This window comes from Peromyscus maniculatus, chromosome 17, assembly GCF_049852395.1.
Source record: "Peromyscus maniculatus bairdii isolate BWxNUB_F1_BW_parent chromosome 17, HU_Pman_BW_mat_3.1, whole genome shotgun sequence".
Classification (NCBI taxonomy): Eukaryota; Metazoa; Chordata; class Mammalia; order Rodentia; family Cricetidae; genus Peromyscus; species Peromyscus maniculatus.
The window spans coordinates 41,793,902-41,814,698 of NC_134868.1; the positions used below are offsets into that span (position 1 = coordinate 41,793,902).

Genomic DNA, 20,797 nt, shown 5'->3' on the forward strand with positions numbered 1-20,797 from the left:
CTCAGCAGTGGAAGAACCAGAGGCAGACAGTGAAGAACTGACCACACAGGGGAAACTTGGGAGGCATAAAAAACACCGCACAACTGTCCAAACTGATGAGGGATAAACTAAGCTGTCTCTAAAAAGTAATGAAATCACCAGTACTGGAGATGCTCTAGAGACAGGGTGCACAATTTGAATCATCAGCCAGCTAGTCACTGTATTGGTCACACAACCAGGAGTCCTCCTCAACCACGGCCCTGCCCAGATGTTTATTTGAGGCCTTCAGTAATAAGAGCATCTTTATGCCACTCAAGAGAAGGGTCCACTGCATGGTGTAATGTTAAGTTCCATCCGAGGGTAACACTACAGAGAGAAGAAATGGATGAAATGCCTTGTTTCAGTTTAAGGTTCCAACAGAAATATTTTACAACATGATCTGAAGTGCGGTAGAGGAAACAGTCATGGCATTTTTAGAAATAACTAAGTTTCTGCATCTCCTTCCAGCTGAGGGCCTGAGTAGCAAAACCGGCTGTTTCTAAAATATGATTTTAAAAGACTCTGCTTCCAAAGAGAATATGGTTCCTAGGCTGAGAAAGAGAAATGATTCTGAGAGTCCTAAGATTCGGAACTCTTCCACGGTCTGCGAGAAACTGAATTCGGAGTGAGAACGCCTTCCCAGGAAAGATGAAGTGTGAGCTGTAGCTTTAGGCATTAAACAGGAAAGAGGTGGCTACCGACAAAGAGGGGACAGGGAATCACCAAGGATTTCCACAAATTCCGAAAAGTCAAGGATGGGCTACCTTATCAGTGTGGAACAGCCGGGAGGCCCGAGTGCAAAAACGTTCAAATGCACTTGAATGCTCTTCTCTCTAGGCTTCCAGTAAATACCCAAGGAGGAAGATAAAAAGAAAACAGAAGAGAACGCACAAAGGGTCCCCCTCTTCGAGACAGTGTAAGAATGGTGGTCATTCCCAATAGCTGAGGAGCCCCCATGGTACTGGACTGGGACCTCTGGATAGGCAAGACAGCTGTTTGGCTTGAACTGTTTAGGAGGCCTCCAGTCAGTGGGATCGGGATCCATCCCTAGTGCATGAGCCAGCTTTTTGGAGCCTAGTGCCTATGCTGAGACACTTTGCGCAGCCTTGGTACAGAAAGGAGGGGCTTGGACCTGCCTCAACTGAATGTACCAGGCTCTGCTGACTCCCCATGGGAGACCTTGCCTTGGAGGAGGTGGGAATTGGGGGGGGGGGGTTTGGGGGGAAGGCTGGGGGGTGAGAGGAGGGAATAGAGGGGAATCTGTGGTTAGTATGTAAAATGTGTAGAAAATCTCTTAATAAATTAATAAAATTAAAAAAAAAAGAATGGTGGTCATTCAAGAATCCCAGATTCTTTTCTCATAAAGAAAAGCTATCATGAGCCACTAAGGGATCCTAAGAAAATCCTTCTACCCCTGGATCTACACCCATGGGGAAAACAAAACAAAAATCATCTTTCTAATGGTTGTGGGAAATGTCGAAATGATTTTGTGACTAAACAGGCTACGGTGATACTAGAAGTCACCTGCCAATGGTGAGGGACATGGAATTCTCCCACCCAAACCACCCAGAAATACAAAGCATAGTCTGTCATGGAAAAAAGAATCAGGAAAATCTACACAGCTTTACCCCTAGATCCAGGAAATCAGAGCTGCCATGAGTTTGAGGCTTCCAAGACAAAGAACCCAGCATGCCCCACCATGAACCTACCACATCATAATCCACAACTTCACTACACACAAGAGGAAAAACATTGAAGCCTCTGGAAAATTAAAAGCAAGCAACAAAGGTCTGGGACAATTCTTCAATAGTAGAGTACTTGTTTGATAAGTACAAAGGCCAGAAGGTGATCTGTAACACTACAGGAGGGAGAGAGAAACATGAAATCAAACTCCAGCTCCACTCTTAACTAGACTGACCAAAGCCAGAAAGTAACAGAAGCATATCCACTTTTGAATACAAACGTTAGACCACCTCCATCCATGTATGTCCTGTTACCTATAGCACCAGCAACCAGTCAATCAGTCAAGGACCATGGGCCACATGAAAAATAAGACAAGAGCTAAGTAAGCATTGCCAAGAGAAAAAGAAATGAATGGAAACAGAACCAGAAGACGACACAAACACTGACACTCTCAGGGAGGGCATTTAAAATGATTGCCAGTCACTTGCTAAAAATACACGGTGGATAAGGGAGGAAGTAGGCATGCTTCGGGGACCTGACTGAGAAACAGACAACGAGTCAAATGGAAATGCTATGTTTCAGTAGTTGAGAGGATGTTGAAGCCAGTGGTGCCCACGCTACTGTCCACTGACGTCCTACGATTGTAACTTTTTAACATTGATGTGCTTAGGGAGGGTGGGGGGTGCCATTGTGTACATGTGGGTGTCAGAAGACAGCCTCTGGGAGTCAGGCCACTCCTTCCCCCACACAGGTTCTCAAGGACTCTAACTCAGGTCACCAGGCTCGGGCAACAAGCATTTACCTGCTGAACCATTTCACCAACCCATCCATCTATTATTTGAAAACCACTTCAAGGGGGGGTGGGGGGGGAGAGAAGAAACACAAAATAAGGACACGCGTGGTTTCTATGTGGGGACTGTGAGGCTACCAACAATCTCCAACTTGGAACTGTCTCCTCACATCTTTTATCTATAACGTAAAAAGCAGAGAAATTTCCAGGCAACATCCATTACAGTAAATTCTATTAGCCTGACTGAGGTCAAGCTGCTTTGTTTTGTGGAAGTGGAAACAGGAAATGTTTAAATTCTCTTGGATGGTCAGACCAGAAATATCCCCCACCTTCATATAGTATTTAGCATTCAAATCCCTCCAATGTCATCCAAAGTACATAAAATATTCTTTAACATTTCAGGATTTTGACCCAGGATATGTTCATTGGATAACTTTTAACAGCTAGTGTCTGTGATACAGGAAACACTAGTTGTGCATTCAGTGGACGTTAGATTAAAGCTTGTTCACAGTAAGGGCTGAATGCTGGGGACAGAGCTCGGTGAGCAAGCGCGCTTGCCTTTAAGACCTGAGTTAGAACCTCCAGAGGCCATGGAAAGCTGGGTATGTGATAATGTACATCTGCAAAGCCGGTGTCGCTGGGATGAGATAAGAGGCCGAGACAGGGGACTCCCCAGAAGCTCACAGGCAGCCAGCCTGGTATACACAGTGGTACCGCACAACAAAGGCCTTGTTTCAGATATGGTGGAAGGTGAGAACCAACCCAAGGTCATCATCTGACCTCCACACCTACTCTGTGGCACACATAACCATACTCACACATGTAAATGTATGCATACATCTCTCTCTCTCTCTCTCTCTCTCTCTCTCTCTCTCTCTCTCTCTCTCTCTCACACACACACACACACACACACACACACACACACACACACACACACAAGAATAAAGCAATTCATTCTCTCCTGGCAAGTGTCCAGTTGATGAATTATGGTTTTGATGAAGGTGCTTATTTAATACCAATAGCTGTATCTTACCAGAAAATTCTGCAATGTGACTCCAACTCCATTTAATTCTATCTTTTGTTACTAGAATGTGCACTCTCTGGGTAGTTAATGGAGTCACTGTTAACAGTTGGTATCCTCAGTACTGCGGCAATTGTACTAAAAAGTTTCTTCCAATAATGAGAATGGCCCTTTGGAAGACTTTAGTAGAATCTGTACTATAAATATTCTTGTTCCTCATCAGAGAATCTTTCCTTCACAGAGCCCATCAAAATTTATTTCCATAATTATTCAATGCTGTCTGTTCAAACTGCAAGCATATGACAAAGGCAATGTCTTTTATTGATGGCCATTATCTAAGTCAGTCCAAAATGAGGGAGCTGCCTTAGTAATAGTCTCACAGCATTTTTTTTCTGTAAATAAAATGGAGATATCCAAGTAAAATAGTATTGACTGGACACATAGTTTAATTCCATTCTCTCTTGAATTCCCATAAGATGAGAATAATATATTTTGTGTTATGGTATGAATTCATAAAGAAAAATTAAGATGATGAAGAAAACAAGAACCAAATTTTGGAAACTGTGAAGTTAATAGATGGGTGGCAAATGACTTAACTGGGCAGAGAAAGCCCAATCCCAACAAGCAGCAAGCACCACAAGATATTCTGGAATCTGGTGACAGATGGGATCCCTGGGCATGGCTGTAACAATGGGCTAACAGCAAGGCTAAGGCTCCTTGTTTAAGAAGCAGCGTCAGTGCCATGTCATTATTCTGCGCGTGCACACACACACGCGCGCGCGCGCACACACACACACACACACACACACACACACACACACACACGCACACACACGCACACACACAAATGATGCTCGCCATTCACAGCAAAAACAGGTCCACTTTCGAGGAATTTGAAGAGTGGGACTTGATTTTCCTAATAATGAGTTAGGTTGCACTTTATTTACTTTGTGGGCAGGAGGGGGAGGGATGTGCACGCTGAAGTAAGAGAATGACCTTGCAAGTCAGTGCTCTCCTTCCACTGTGTGGTTTCTGGAGCTCAAACTCGGGTTGTCAGCCTTGGCATCAAGCACCTTACTGAGCCACCTCGCTGGCCTAACAGTGAGACTTTAGATTCCGAGGGTTAAGGGAGTATAAGCTTAGATGAGGGAGGGGCACAGTATTCCAGCAGATACCTTATTACTTAAATATCAAGTATCTCCTCCAAAAGGCTATTGTCTTAAAAACTTGGTGCTCAGCTAATGGCCCTGTTCTAGGAGGTTCTGGGACTTTAGGATATAGGATGCAACTGGGTGAAGTAGGTTACTGAGGGCCCCTCAGGGTGTCCCTCTCCCTCTCCTTACACCCCTGCCCCTAACTTCCACTTCCATTCTTCCCTGAGGTAAATAACTGGCCACATTCCTGCTGCTATGGTGTTCTCCTGGTAACGCTAAAAAGACAAGCTCCAGCGCTGAGAACTGACATTTCTAAACCCATGAGCTAAAACAACTCTTTGCCTTACTCTGTCTGCATTAGGGATTTGTCACAGTGACGTGACGGACATACATCTCATGTACCTGAAGAGCTCAGCTCTCTCTTGTTGTAACTGAACAGGGCTGTGACCAAATGCATACCTCACCTCCCTCTGGGTGACTCTCCTTTATGACCCTCAAAGTTAACCACCAAAGCCATGGAACTCATCATAACCATATCCCAACCCAATACAAAAGAGGAGTTAGGCTCTGTGGGGTCCTCTGCCTTTAACCAAAGGAAGACAGATTGTCACCTTCCTACTCTGAAGACGTGGTCCTGAGATGCATCTCGGTGGATAAGTACAAAGGTTTAGCCAATGAGGCTCACAGAAAAGTACTTCACCTCCCCCAACCCTCGCTCCTCTCTGGGGCTGTACTCCCTAATAAAACCATAGCCCTTAAGACTCAGCTTCCATTTTTGCTTCCTGTGGAGACCAGGCGAAGTAGTCACACAGAGCATTTGTTACCTGACGACAGTCAATGCTCCACAGTAGTGATTACAGAGCCTCAAGTATTAAGAAGAGTAGCACCTAGCCATCACCAGATAGGAGAAGAGCTAGCGTGGATGAACCATGAGAATCCTCTAGCAGCCCTGACCAGGCTGTGCTGACAAGAACCAGGGAAGCATGTGGAGCCCGTCTTGAGGTGTGTGGGCTGAGGTGAAAGGGACACAGAAGAGCTTTCACAGACCTGGAGGGACACGCTCATGAAATTCAATGCCGCAGCAAGAATAACTGAAGCTGTTTCCAGTGACATGTTGAATGGCTCCTTAAACTTGGATGTGATGACAACCTACTGTAAATAGAGATGTCAAAGCTGCCTTGGCGTAACGTTGAGCAAGGTGGTCCAAGAGCTCTGGGAGCTGGAAAAGCTAGGATAGGTTTTTACCATGTGATTATGATCCCTGTGACAGAAGACATTCCCCTTATGATATCGATATGGGAAGGCACTGATGAGAGGACTGTATCTATTTTTTAACCGTCCATAGGATCCATAATGTTGCATTTAAATAACAGTAAATACATAATACGACCCTTTTCAGATTGTAATTAGATTTCTCCCTTCTCTTTTCTCCCTCCAAACTCTCCGATAGGTCCCTCCCTGCTCGCTTTCAAATTCATGGTCTCTTTTTTCACAATTGTCATTGCATGCGTACATGTTTATGTATATACATATATATTCTTAAATATAACCAGTTCCGTCTATACAGTGTTACTTGTATGCATGTCTTCAGGGCTGACTATTTGGCACTGGACAACCAATTGGTGTGCTCTGCCCTGGGGAAGACCACCTCTCCTGTTTCTAGCTTTTCTTGGTTGCCTATAGTTCTTGGTATGGGGTTGATGCCGAATTGGGGAGCCCAGTGCCAATGGATAAACGCGCACACACACACACACACACACACACACACACACACACACACACACACACACACACACAAGGCTCAGTGAACATTGCAGAAGAGGTGGGGGGGCGGAGATTGTCAGAGCCAGAGGATCAGGGAGTTTGCTTTGAGATTGTGACTCCTAGAAACATAAGAAGCTATGTTTCACCAAGTCTCACCAAGATGGTCATTCAAATGTGAGCTGAACAAGGATGTCACCAGTGGGCATGTCAAAGTGGACAGGAAAAATCCTATGAGGCCTCAACCCTACATTTTATATTTCTTAAAACCATATTATCATATATATTTGTTGTGCCTGTTCCTGTGTTACATATAGACATTATACAAGTATATATGATACACTGAGTATGATACCTTCCATATCACTCGACTCTCCCCTAAGCCCCCCATTTCCATTAAGCCCCTTTGTTTCCTTAGACAGTTTTGTTTTTATCTTTTATGTTATTTGTTCACATGTCATTTTATGAATCTACATAATCAAGGAACCACATATGAGAGACATTTATCTGAGACTGGATTAATTCATTTAACGTGATTCTCTCCAGTTCATCCATTTCCTTGCTAACGATTTAATGTCTTTAGAGCTGAAAAAAAAAAACTCCCTGTCTATGAACCATGTTTTCTTTCTCCATTCCTCTGCTGCTGGAAAACTTGGCTGATTCCATAACAGTGATTGTGAATAGTGCAGCAATAAATATCAGTGTGCAAGTTTCTCTGAGATGGGTTGATCTGCAGTACTTTACATAAATACCCAAAAGTGGTATAGCTGTGTCCTATGACAGATGTATTCTTAGCTTCCTTAGGCACCTCCGTACTGACTTCCATTGCGACTGGACTAACTTACATGCCTACCAGGGTTCCATTATGACCACAATGTCACCATCATCTGTTGCTTTCACAATGACTACCATTCTTAATGGAGATGGAATTTCAGTGTTTTCATTTATCTTTCTCTGATGACTAATGAGGTTGAGCCTTTTTTCATATGTTCCAGTGGCCATTCACGTTTCATCTTTTAGGGCTTGTCTGTTCAGTTCATGGGCCCATTTATTGTTTTGCTTTCTAGTGTTCGTATTTGCAGTTCTTTATAGATTCCAGATATCGACACCCCTGCCTGAAGTCCAGCTGACAACAGCTGTCTCCCATTCTGTAGACTGTTGTTTCTGTTTCTGCTGATAGTTTCTTATGCTGTGCAGAGCTTTTTAATTTCACGAAATCCCATCTGTCATTCCGTGAGGGTATTTGCTGTGTTCGTGGGGGGGGTCTATGTAGAAAGTTCTTGCCTATTCCTATACCCTGAAGTATTTTCCTCTAGGAGTATTGGCTGTTTTTAAATTAAGGTCTTTGAATCACATTGAACTGATTTTTGTTCAGGATAGGAGAAAGGAGTCTAATTTCATTCTTCTGAAGGTAGATATCCAATTTGTCGAAAAAATTTACTGAATAGGTAGTCTTTTTCCAGTGTCTCTTTTTAAATCTTTGTCAAAAATATGTAGGAAGTCTTAAATTTCAATGAATTGGGATTTTTAAGGCAATGTATTTTGATATATTTACTTCTCAGTCCTCTCCCGGGTTCTTGCAGATCCACCCCTACACCTTTCCACCCTCCTACACACTTCATGACTTCCTTCAGTTTTTAAATAATCCAGCCAGTCCAACATGTGCTGTTCACAGACTCATAGATCCCTGGGGGTGGGGTCATCCACTGGAGTATGGCCCTTATCTACCAGGGCTCACCCCTTAAAGAGAACTAACTCCTCCTCTTCCAGCAACTACTAATCCCCAACAGATCTTCAACTAAGTGAGACTTCTTGACCACCGCCCACCTCCACACTGACATTGCTCTGTCTTGAGCCTGCATAAGCCTTGTATGTGCCGACCCGATCACTCGGAGTTTGTGTGTGCAGCTGCCCTGCTGTGCCCAAAAAACACTATTTCAACACTAAGCCTAACCCTAACCCACCACCTCTGGTTCTCACTGTCCTTCTCTTTCCTCTTCTACAATGATCCCCGAGCCTTGAGAGGAGAAGTGTGATATACACATCCCATTTAAAGCTGAGCCCAGGCTCTTATTCTCTACTCCCTGAGCGGTTGTGGGTCTCTGTGCTAATTACCATGAAGTACAAAAAGAAGTGTCTTTAATAAGGCTGAGAGATACACTAATCTATGGGCATAATGATAAGTCATTAGGACTTGGTTTAATACTGTATCCATTTAGCAAAATAACAGTAGAGGTTCTCCCTTAGGGCCTGGGGTCTATCTAGCCATAGCACAGGTTCTTAGCCCTTATAATGGTGCCTGGCAGAAGTACTAACTTACAAAGAAGGCCTTAAATCCAATCAGAAAGTGGCCAACTATTCCCCTAACATTCATGCTACTGTTGTACCAGTGGGTATATCTTGCCAGGCCACTCATTTTTTTTTAAGCTCACATAATTCACAGCTAGCTAAGACTAATGGTGATTTTTCTCCTCAGGTAGCATGTACAGCAAGTTCCAATACAAACAGCTTCCAGCGCAGTAACAGCCTGATTTCTTCATGTTCTATGGCTTGAGTATATGGTATCTTCAGCAAGAGTCCGGGAGGTAGTCAAAAGTAATAGCAATATCCTATAACATTTGTGGAGGAGTCCATGGAACCAACAGCTCCAAAAGAAGAGGTAATTCAGTCTTGTAATTGGCTTTTGATAGCCTATGGGGTCTGGGAGGGGCACTATCCTCACATTAAAGGGTATCTCCATTATGTACATATCTTCTATAGTAGTAGGTTTCCATATAACTTTTTCTTTTTTTCTTTAAAGATTTATTTATTTATTATGTATACAGTGTTCTCCCTGCATGCCAGATCTCACTACAGATGGTTATGAGTCACTATGTGGTTGCTGGGATTTGAACTCAGGACCTCAGGAATAGCAGTCAGTGCTCTTAACCACTGAGCCATTTCTCCAGCCCCCGCCCCCATATGACTTTTTCAAAGATCTGAAGTGTTATGTTAGTTATCCTTCCCTGTAATCCCTCTTCTACCCTAGCAATCCCACTTAATCCTTCTTTCACGATTATTTCCCATCCCCCTTCATGTTACCTACCTTCTATATCCCTGACAGTGAACCCAATCCCTCAAGCCTCTTACCAGTTTCTTGGCCTCTACGGATATTCCAAAACTATCTAGCGATATTCAAAGCTAACATCCACAAATGTGAGAAAACATGCCATGCTTGTTCTTCTTGGTCTAGGTTATCTCACTAAGAATAATTATTTCTAGCTCCAACCATTTACCTGCAAATTTCATGTCAGTTTAAGTCTTCTACTTTTCCATCTATGTTTTTTTATATTCATTTGTCAATTGCTACAAAAAATACTTAATAGGCTTTCTATTGAGATTATGTTAAATCCCTATCAGTTTTAGAACTGACAACAATATTGACAAAATCCTTGGGCATGATTTATCTTACCATTGATTTAGCTCGCTTCTCTGAACAGCATTTTTCACTTCTGGTGTATCTTGCTTTCTAACTGGCCAGACAACTCTAATTAGTTCATATTTTATGGTACTATAATAGTATTTTTTAAGCAATTTATTTTTTCTAATTGTTTATTGCTAGAATATAGAAAAAATCATTTTATCAGCTTTTGCATACTTCAATTTTATTTTCACAAGTTAGTTCTGTCACATTTCTTGTACCTAGCCCTTGTTTAATATCCTCCCTTACGTTTTAGGGTACTCGCTAAGTATTCTGCTGTAGCAGAACACTGTAAACTAGGTGTTTCTCACAATTCTGAACTCTGGGTAGTACACGATCAAGGAGCTAGAAATTTCAGTGTTTGGTGACGTGCTATCTCTGCAGCAGCATCTAAGGTCTGACCCAGAGTTGACTCCCTCCTTAAACCCCCTCCTGTGGAAGAGTCCCTTAAAAAAAAAAATTACCCAATCTTGTCCCAGGGACTTGCGGTCAAGATGCCTCAGCTAACTGCCGCTTTTTACTTCTGTTAAACAGCTTGCTTGCTCTACTTCTATTTGCAACTGTCAACCAGGATATGGGTTTTACCTTTAAAAGCTCCCTGCAGCCGGGCGGTGGTGGCGCACGCCTTTAATCCTAGCACTGAGGAGGCAGAGGCAGGCGGATCTCTGTGAGTTTGAGGCCAGCCTGGTCTACAGAGCAAGATCTGGAACAAGGACCAAAAACTACACAGGAAAACCCTGTCTAGAAAAAAACAAAAAGAAAAAGAAAAAAAGCTCCTTGCAGAAAGTCATCAATGTTAGCATTTAAGCATTACCTGGCCGGACCCTTGGGAACCTTGACATCCTAGGTAGCTGTTTGCATAGCCTGATTGTGCATGTGCCAAGGCACCCCTCTCCCTCTCTCTCTTTCTTTCTTTCTCTTTCTCTCTCTCTCTCTTCCCATAAGGTCATGTCTGCACCTTCTCTCGTCCCCTTTTCCCATCTCTTCTTCTCTCTTCCTCTCTTCTATCTCCAGAGGTACACTCTGTGTCCCTTCTTCACTTCCCTTAATAAAATACTCTATGTGAGTGTTGTCTGCATGGTGTGAGTGACTTTCTGCCATGCCCCTTGACTCCAACTTGCCAAGGCCACCACCACACCACTTTTAAATACAACAGTCAGGGATACTCTATGAGAACTGTTTCTCAACGGGCAGTTGCCAGCCAGCATAATAAATACCATCAAATTAGTAATCCTGTCTTGTTGAGTAATCCTTGGGGACTCTGCCCGATGATATGAGCCTCATTGTTATTTGAAGTCTTCATATAGGTTGAGCATCCCTCACCTGAGACCTGAAAAATCTTACAAGCTGAGCATCTCTCATGTGAGATCTAAAGATCTGAAATCCAAAATGCTCTGAAGTCTGAAACTTTTTGAGCAACAAACTTTCTAATTTTACAACATTTCAGGTTTGGGATTTGGGGATTAGAAATGTTCAACTGGTAAAGGCTATGCAAATAATTATAAGAAGTGGAAAACCTCAACATCTGAAATTCTTCTGATCCCAAGCATTAAGAATTAGGACAATTAAATTATATTAGCCAGCATGAGTATATGTCAGAAAGAACAAGATCAAGAATGGAGACAGAGGTGGCTAAATGCATATGCAAGATGAGTTTCCTAATGGCAGCCTGTGGGCTTGAGGGAAGGGGGCTGGCACAAACCACAAGGTCCTTAGCAACAGAACTGATGAAGGGATTATAGGACTGCTCGTACAGGCAGCAGGCAGACCTCTTAAGTTTCTGATTTGGGGACCTTCTTCTGCAGTCCATGTGTCAATGGCCAGCACCTGTAGCAAAAGTATCCTTCAGAAGAAACAAGGAGAACTGAAGCGCTTCAGAAGGTCCTGCCGGGATCTCCAAAGAGTAAAGCAATCTTCTGCCTTCTTGTGTGGCACACCTCTCTGTTAGCAATGGAGAATGGTGGCGGGCAGCAGCCACAGACAGAAGGTCTGCACCCCACAGAGAGGCAGAGCCAGCCCACACCCCTCCTCACACACAGCAAACTTCCCTTCACTCACCTGCTCCTGTAGCCTACTGTTTTCCCACACCCTGCGGCACACCATACACTCAAATGTATCAATGTAGTTGTCCTGGTTAATGTCTTGCACGCCCCACTTCCGTTCCCGGAGAGCTGTCAGAAGCCGCTGGTTAGAGATCTCCCCCTTCAGCTTCCATTCTACGTAGGCCTCATACAATCTGTCATCATAATCCAGTTGTCTAATGAAACTGGCCAGTTCTTTGGGGTGAGAAAACTCGGAAACAAGAATGGCACTTCTGTTACTTGGGAGCCAGTCTGCGATGGTGGGGGATCCGTAATACACAGGCACGACCCCCAGTTTCAGTGGTCTCCAGAACTTCTCTGTGATGTAATCATCACAAACTGCATTCTCAAAAGCAAGGATGAACTTATACTGGGCGATGATCCTGTAGAAGCCATCGGCATCCATGGAGGCTGGATTTTTCAGCGGCTGAGGAAGATGTTTGTTTTGTAAACACTCCCCATACGAATCAACTTCAATGTAAGCCATCAGCTCACGAACATAGCTGTCCCTGTCTGATGGTGGATCACAGTCTGACTGTACATATACCAGGGGAGCAAGTTTTTGTCTTAGGTTGTTTTTAGACTGCAAAGGTACTAGGTATCTGAGTGACTTCAGGACTTCCACACCTTCCAGGTACTGGGTAGTCAGGGGCAAGTGGGAATGTCTGCTGAACGTGGCTGTGTGGTTGAATAAGGTGATGACTGGCTTGTGGAAGAGCTTATAATTGTTTTTGGGGGACTCTTCATGGAAAAGGGCCCAGTCATGATAGGCTTTCCGAGGCAGAGGTAAGCTGTCTATGTTCACGTCAGTACCTAGGAGGAGAAAATAAAATATGAATGAATATGTCCAAAGGAAGTTTGGGATCTCAGGGTAAAAATATAATATAAAGGAGTGTTGTGGTGATATATTGTGTACCCTAATAAACTTGCTTAAGGATCAGAGGACAGAGCCAGCCACTAGATTAGACATAGAGGTCAGGCAGTGGTGGCACACACCTTCAATCCTATCACTTGGGAGGCAGAGATCCATCTCGATCTCTGTGAGTTCAAGACCACAGTGGAAACAGAGCCAAGCAGTGGTGGCACACACCTTTAATCCCAGTACTGGGAAGCACACACGCCTTTAATACCAGGAAGTGACACGGTTGGGTGGAGAAAGGTATATAAGGTGTGAGGAAACAGGAATTCACTCTCTTTAGGCTGAGGATTTCATAAAGGTAAGAACTAATGGCTGGCTGTTCTGCTTCTCTGATCTTTCAGCTTTCACCCTGATATCCAGCTCTGGGTTTTTTTTTATTATAAGACCATCTAAGATTCAAACAACAGAGTGCAATGCTGTAAATAATAAGTGTATATGTCAGGGACCCTCCCTAGTGCCTAGAAGTCAACTGTGAAGCATGCACCCAAAAACTGGACAGGGAAAGAATCATCAGATATAAGGATTGACATTTTCATTCCTTAAAAAAGGTACAGGGAGGAGTGCCTGGGCAGATTTCAAAAGAGGTATCATTGTACTGCCTTCTGCAAACGGCTCTTCATTCCAAAGGCACTGTCTACAAGATAGCAGGAGAATGAAGACATCAAGACCGACAGTTCCTTTAAAAAAAAAAAAAAAGTCAAGAAAAGGAAGCAAAATGGAGAAAAGCAACCGGTCTGGCCAATTGATTAATCGGGTTAAGCGGGGAGGAATCATCCAAGAGCAGCCTTAAGAAATATGCAGGATAGATTTTTTTTTTAATCCAAAATGATTGATTTCAACAGAATACAGTTGATCAATCTTAGTCAAAATGGTAGACAGGGGGCTTTTAAAGACCAAAACACTGATAATAGCCCTATGTCAGAGACTGCTGCAGGGGTAAGCATGAATTAACAAGTACATCAGAAAATAAAGAGGCATAACAGGCTTATAATTAGGAGTGATTCTGGCTTCCATGAGATATATTGGAAAAACCTCTGAAATAAGATAATATGTAGATAGATGTGATGGATGTGGTCAGCAGTTATTTCCTGACCATGAGGGTGGAGATCCGCTCAGGAAGAACTAATTTCTATGACTAAGGAAGAAAAATTAAGACTTTATCACAATATGGAATTTCTGAATGCTCCTGACAATGATACTGTGTACACTGGCTTGAGGTTGTTAAATATCAATGTAAACAAACAGCAAAACCAAAACACACACACACACACACACACACACACACACACACACACACACATACACACACACCAGAAGAAAACTCCATCTTCTGCCACCTACTAGGGGATTGAAATGTACCAAATAACTATAGCAGTATGAAACACAGTCTCTGGTGGGCTCACAAAAATTAGTTATGTAAGGTTAGTTCACCTGCTCTCAAATAAATACAAACCCTTTGAGGTCAACCGTACATCAGTAAGAAATTAGGTAATCAAAAGGCTTTTAGTCCAGATTGATGAGACTGAATGTGGCCGCCACCTGAAGCTGCTTATTCACAACCTACTGAGCTCACATGGCAGACTGGGTGAGAGTCCTGAGGGTCACCCTGTACCTCCAAGCCAGCAGTCCAAGGTCCTTATTAACCAGATGAAATTCAACCCTGACTTCACTAGTAGGTATTATCTAAGTGGTGGGGCCTCTGCTTATAGAGGCAACAGTAGCTCAGACCTGGCTGACTATGAGATATGGGCATGACAGGGCATTTCTGAGAATAGATACCACATGCTGCTGGGGTAGACATGCTAGAGGGTCCCCGCAATGCCCAGAATCTGGTGATCTGTTCCCCCTTCAAGTGCAGAATCTCCTACTGCAAAGTGATGAGGGAACTGAGACATAACCAACTTTGAATTTTGTGACCATGTGTACCAATGTCGCTAACGAATTCTTTCCTATTCACTAGTTCTTCCATGCATGATGCCAGCTCAAGCCAACGACACACTGAGCAATATTCTTGAGCTCCATGGTACCTGTATTTTTCTCATTGGTGACTCAAAACAAAGAAGCAAAAAAAGGGTTTGAAACCTTCCTAGGTGACATTAAATTGAGTCAGAGGATACATACTGAGCACAGAGAAATTGCCAAAAAGCCACCTCAACCTCGGTGACAGGCTTGTGTTCTCAATCGCCAGCTGCGGTGGCTTCTTCAGCAGAGAGACAAGACTACCCACTCTCAGTGAATTGTGTGTCCATCTGTCTATTTTTTTTTTCCCCTTCAACCCCTCGCCACCTAGACAAACACGTCTCTGGAGCCTTGCTGTGTGCAGCTGAGCAGGAACACAGAGACCACCACAAAGCATCCTCTGGAGTTCACAGAGCAAAGAGAGCCTGAGCTCACCTCTGCTTGTCTACATCCGTAAAGTGCAGCAGGAAGCAAAAGCAGCCGCATCAAGATTTCTGTGACCACCCTAAAGGTCCAGTCATGGTGTGTGGGTAATATGAATGGGACTAAAATGAGCCTCTTATTCATTACAAGTGGTGAGCTGCTACAGAATCTCAATGACAGAAAGGATGGAAGACGATGAGCCCCTCACACATGCAATCTATAGGAACAAAATCAAAACAAAACAAGACCTTGCAGAAGCTAAGCAAAACTATATTTGTTTATTAAGAATCAACACACAGAGCTGGACACGGTGGCGCACACCAATAATCCCAGAATTTGGGAGGCTTGGGGAGAAAGAATGACTTCAGAGCCAGCCTGGACTACAGCCTGAACAATGCAGCATGACCCTGTCTCTGAAACCAAGTATTGAGAATTTACCTCAATGGCAGAACATTGTTCCTAGCGCAGCACAAGAATATAGGTCCATTGCCCAGTGCTCCCCCTGCCCCCAAAAAACTAAATGTGAAAGTTCCCATCCTCTCCTCTTAATTCTGTTGAGTCTGCAGGGGTAGGGAAATGCCCCTATTAGTGAGATATGTCACTTTAATGGAGAGAAAAGTTAAAGTAACTTACCAGAAGTACTTCACATATTTGCTATTTTAAAAAGCATTTCCCAGCACTGGACGGTGATGATGCACGCCTTTCATCTCAGCACTTGGGAGGCAGAGGCAGGTGAATCTCTAAGCACGAGGTCAGCCTGGTCTACAGAGTGAGCTCCAGGACAGCCAGGGCTACACAGAGAAACCCTGTCTCAAAGAAAACAAAAACAAACAAACAAGCATTTCTCAGTATCTTTCCTGAGACATACATGAAAAGTAACACAACCCCAAATTCCTAAGCACAGACATCATCATCACATTAAGTAAGTCTTCTGTTGATTGTTTCAAGCTAAAATTCCCCCAGGAAACAATTTTTAAAATGTCACTTTGCTCCCCCATAAGCTACTATCAATCTTAGGCCTAAGCATTGGCTAGAAAACACCCAGAAACAGTAAAATCAAAACCACCACAGATCTCAACTACCACACTGGGGACATCACAGCCTACAGCAGAGTCTCAGTGCTGGACCATTCTAAAAGGGAGTGGCTGAAAAAACAAGCAGATGATTTAACTTCAGCTCCAGGATAATGTCTATCACCCGGAGTGGAGCTGCGTAAAGCGATGGAAATAAAAATATGGTGATCCATAAAAATCTGACTCACTATATATGTTCACCAGTTTATACAGTCACTTTTGCAGCCTCTTACATTTAACAGCTTTGGATTCAAACTTCCATTCCTCTGGGTGAGTTTGTGTTTACTGAATATTGATACATTTATTAGTTCCTTTAAACAGCTGCTGATGAACAAAACTTAAGCACTAAAGTACATTGTAAAGGGAATTGCAAATTTGGGATAAAGTTAATCCTGGCAAATCATGCCAGACTGCTGACTACAGAGACTGATTTGCAATAGCAATAAGAGGAGTGATATGCTTTATGGGACGTGTTTATGTGCCTTCCTCCTTCTAAGGGCATGCAGACATCTTTCATCATCCCCACACAAATTGGAGAAAACAGAAGACAACTTGGATTATTGACCCCACTTCAATCACAAAGGTTGGCTCCCTCATCTAGAACTAAAAAGCCAGATGAAGAGCAGGAGTCAAACTGGCCAGTGGCAGATGGCCAATGGCAGACTGGCCAATGGCCGGAGACCAGAATAATCACTGGCTGATTCTAGAGAGTGAATGAATGAATGAGTCTGAATGAATGAATATGGGCACCCTCCAGTGCTCCCACAAAAATAGGCAACAACTTTAGCGCTCTGGTAATATGACAAATGCAGTCTGCTTAGGCTTAACCTAGAAGAGAGACGTGCTTCCCAAAGTGGCTTCCAAACCTAACAACAACAAAATATCCTTGGGCTGGAGAGATGGCGCAAAGGTTAAGAGCACTGACTGCTCTTCCAGAGGTCCTGAGTTCAATTCCCAGCAACCTCATGGTGGCCTACAACCATCTGTAATGAGATCTGGTGCCTTCTTCTGGCCTGCAGTCATACATGCTATATACATAATAAATAAATAAATAAATCCTTAAAAAAAAATATATCCCTACCATGAAGCCAAATAAAAATCCAGTGCTGCAATTCAGTGAGTATGTTTATTGCTGCTTTTAAATGCTTTTTCTGTGAATTTTCTTGACTCCCTCAGGTTATTTAGTTTTTCCAGGGTGGTGAGCAGTAACTAATGTTTTGAAATGACATCAGGGAAAAGATCCTGTCACTGGAAGCTAAATTCTGAACAATTCTGAACTCGCTACACGCACCTCTATAGACACCCTGTCTCTCTAGCCGGTTCAGAAGGGGCTCTGACAGGACACCTGACTCAGAGAGTTTTCCAACTAACTGCTGGGCCGGTAATCCTCCCTCCCCTCCCACTAACTCTCTCCAAGGGTCCCTGTGCCTGCCCCTTAACCAAGTCGCCATCATGCAGCTGCCTCTCTCAATTACACACACACTCATTAAGCATGCCTAGTCCATCCCTGGACATGGAAATTTCTCAAGCTCCTTATGGAGCCTGTGCTGAGGGCCGGTCAATAACTTTGCAAACCCCTTCTTAATATGTGCAGGATCTGAGGCGAAAGAAAAATCAAGTCCCACACACCATGTGCCTAAATATTTTAAAGGCTAAAGATCAATCTAAAAAGCGATTCAGTGTTCTTGCCTTTTACCTTTGAAAAAATAACTTTATGATTACTAATGTTCACACCCATGCACATGTGTAAAGCAGTAAATGCCATGTATTTAAAACAAACTTTTTTGTAAAGTATGGTACTACTTGCCCTTAATCCTAGCACACTGAAGGCTGAGGCAGAAAGACTGAAAATTCAAGGCCAGCATAAGCTATATAGCAAGAGATAATAGCTTGGGCTATACATCATGAGACCCGTCTTTAAAAAAAAAAAGTCAGACATGCCTATTATCCAACATTCCGGAGGCTTGGGCAGAAAGACCACTGAAGACTAGCCTGGGCTACATAGTGAAATCCGGTCTCAAAAAGCTAAACACAAAAACATCATTTTTGTCAAAGATGATGATTCTCTTTAGAGGACTCTTGGCATGAGGTGAAAAAAAACAGAAGGTAGAGTGTTCTGTTTAACATCATCAACATGACAGAATCCAGAGTCACCTCGGAGACAAATCCCTAGCTGGGTCCATGAGGGAGTCTCTCAGTTGGGTTGCCTGGGGTGGGACGATTGTGGGTAGCACCATTCCAGGGGCTGGAGTCCAAAACGGAATAAAAAAACAAAGAGGAAGCTGAGCGCCAGTATTCACCTCTCTATTGTGACTGTGTATTCGATGTGACCAGAGGTCTCAAGTCCCTGCCACTGTGATTTCACCACAGTAATGGGAGCCTTGAACTGTGAGCCAGATAAACTCTTCCTTCCTTAAGCTGCTGCTGTCAGAGTTCCTGTTCTAGCAACGAAGAAAGCAGCTAAGACACTGACTCCCCTTTCATTCACTTTGGGGCTGCCACAGTTGAAGTACCCCTCTTCCCATCCTCCCACTGTTTGCCCAAGTCCAGATGCACCTCAGCTTGTGGCTTCTGAGGTTTCTCCCCAGCTTCTCTTCCACAGACAAGCTCTCTCCTACATCCCTGCTAGTACCAGTGGGTTCAAGGTCTCCAAAGCAAACAGGAAGATGAGGTTCACATTTAGAATGCTTAGGTTCTCGCCGGGCGGTGGTGGCGCACGCTTTTAATCCCAGCACTCGGGAGGCAGAGGCAGGCGGATCTCTGTGAGTTCGAGGCCAGCCTGGTCTCCAAAGCGAGTTCCAGGAAAGGCGCAAAGCAACACGGAGAAACCTTGTCTCGAAAAAAAAAAAAAAATAGAATGCTTAGGTCCTCAAATGTGTAAACAAGACTTCTCCTGCTGTTGGACCTGTCCCACACACCTTGAAAGATCAACCTATGAATATGCACATGGCTATCTCAATCTACAATTCCAGATTTCATAGCTCCAGTCTCCCTCTTCTACCAAACTTTAGTCAAACTCTCTAGAGAGACCTTCACAACTAGATCCTACCTTCTGCCTGCTGAGTCGAGGTGTTTCAAAGAAATCTCCTACCTGGGTATCCTAACTCCCTACACTTGATGTCAAAGATCGCTGCCTGTCTTTAGTAAGAGCTTCCATACTCTTGATTTACTCGCTTCAATTTTCTTTCCCCTATCCCCCGCCTTACTGGTTGACCATAAACCCCAGCTGCCTTTCCTACATTCATACTTGAGCTCAGGTTTACAATAAAGAATCTATCCCCTACTGTAGTAAAGCAAATAAAGTGTCTTTCTGTTTTTAACAAGTATTTAATACAGAACTTTTATGGCTCATAATCTGCTATCACCCTTTGGCTAACCACCAATCCCTAAGTACACACTAGCCGTACGTACAGCCTGCCCTGGAGACTACAAACCAGGAGAAATGCCAGTGTAATTCTGGACATGGACTGACTCTAGGCCTTTGGGGCGCAGAATTCTGTAGTACTCTTTCTTGAATATGATTTGTGCCAATGCTCTGCATTATATGGAACTTTGCCCTGCAAACCTGCTCTCTCGGAATCCCTGAACAACTGGCCTGTAATTAGGTCTGGCCAATGGGAGCACTGGGGGTTGGAGAGTGAGAAGGAACCTCCTCCACCTCCAGGGGAGCCTCAAGAGGTGCAGCCAAGTCACTCTTCATGAAGCCACTGCCCCTGTGTGGGGGTCCACAAAGTCTCCCTAGTAAGGCTTTACTCAAGGTCAGAAAGTCTGAGCTTGCTTTACCCAGCAGAGCTGCATAAGAGGATGATTTTGGCCAAAGGCGTGGGTACCAGGTATTTTGAAGGGTCTATATTTTTTGGTATTTTATACCTTAACCTTGGAAGGGGGAAGTCTTTTGCCCCTCCCCTTGCTGATGGATAAAAGACCCATTATGAATAAAGTTGGGCGACTGGGTATTGATCTCCGTAAGCTATCTCACTCGTAAGTGTCTCACTCGTCTAGATCTATATTTCTATCTAGTACTTCCTCGTTCCTCTCTCCTCCCCGCAAGAACCCTTCAACAAGTCAGAGCTGGTCTCCAACACTGCGCTTCACCAGCCCACAGTGGTTTGCTATGATTGTTCCTTTTCATAGCCACCTCCTCCTCCTTTTGCTCCATCAGTCGGTGTTTCAAGCGCTGTGCAACTGACCCTCTAATAAAGCTCAATTGCTAGTCACATCCAGGCTAACTCTGCTTTCTCATCAGAATATGCGCGACACAACACCCATTTCTGCTTTCCTTCTGCCAACGGCTTCCCCAAAACTTTATTGTAAATTTCCTCTTGTTCGTCCATTCCCTCCCTCTTCTGAAAGCGCTGTTTGTTTGTTTGTTTCATCCATTCATGTGTTTAACACCTTGTCAGCACCATTGGGCTTCAATTTTCCATGCCAAGATTAACTTTCCAGCTTATTTCC

General features: G+C 43.7%; 1 protein-coding gene across 6 annotated transcripts in view; it reads right to left on the bottom strand.

Moving 5' to 3' along the window:
• The window catches only part of Pofut3 (protein O-fucosyltransferase 3), a 78,222-nt gene that overhangs the window by 7,977 nt on the left and 49,448 nt on the right, over nucleotides 1-20,797 (bottom strand). For 2 of the 6 annotated variants that reach the window (XR_013045362.1, XM_006973937.4), the window contains one exon: nucleotides 11,946-12,781. The exons of 1 other annotated variant lie outside the window; for it this stretch is intronic. Coding sequence is in view for 3 of the 5 variants with exons in the window: in XM_006973937.4 (XP_006973999.1) it covers nucleotides 11,946-12,781 (836 nt within the window). In the remaining 2 variants the exon portion in view is untranslated. Of the gene's footprint in view, nucleotides 1-1,298; nucleotides 1,877-3,325; nucleotides 11,829-11,945; nucleotides 12,782-15,902; nucleotides 16,076-20,797 lie in introns of those variants that run through there. 3 more of the 6 variants (XR_013045363.1, XM_076553548.1, XM_042262542.2) reach the window with 3 other exon arrangements.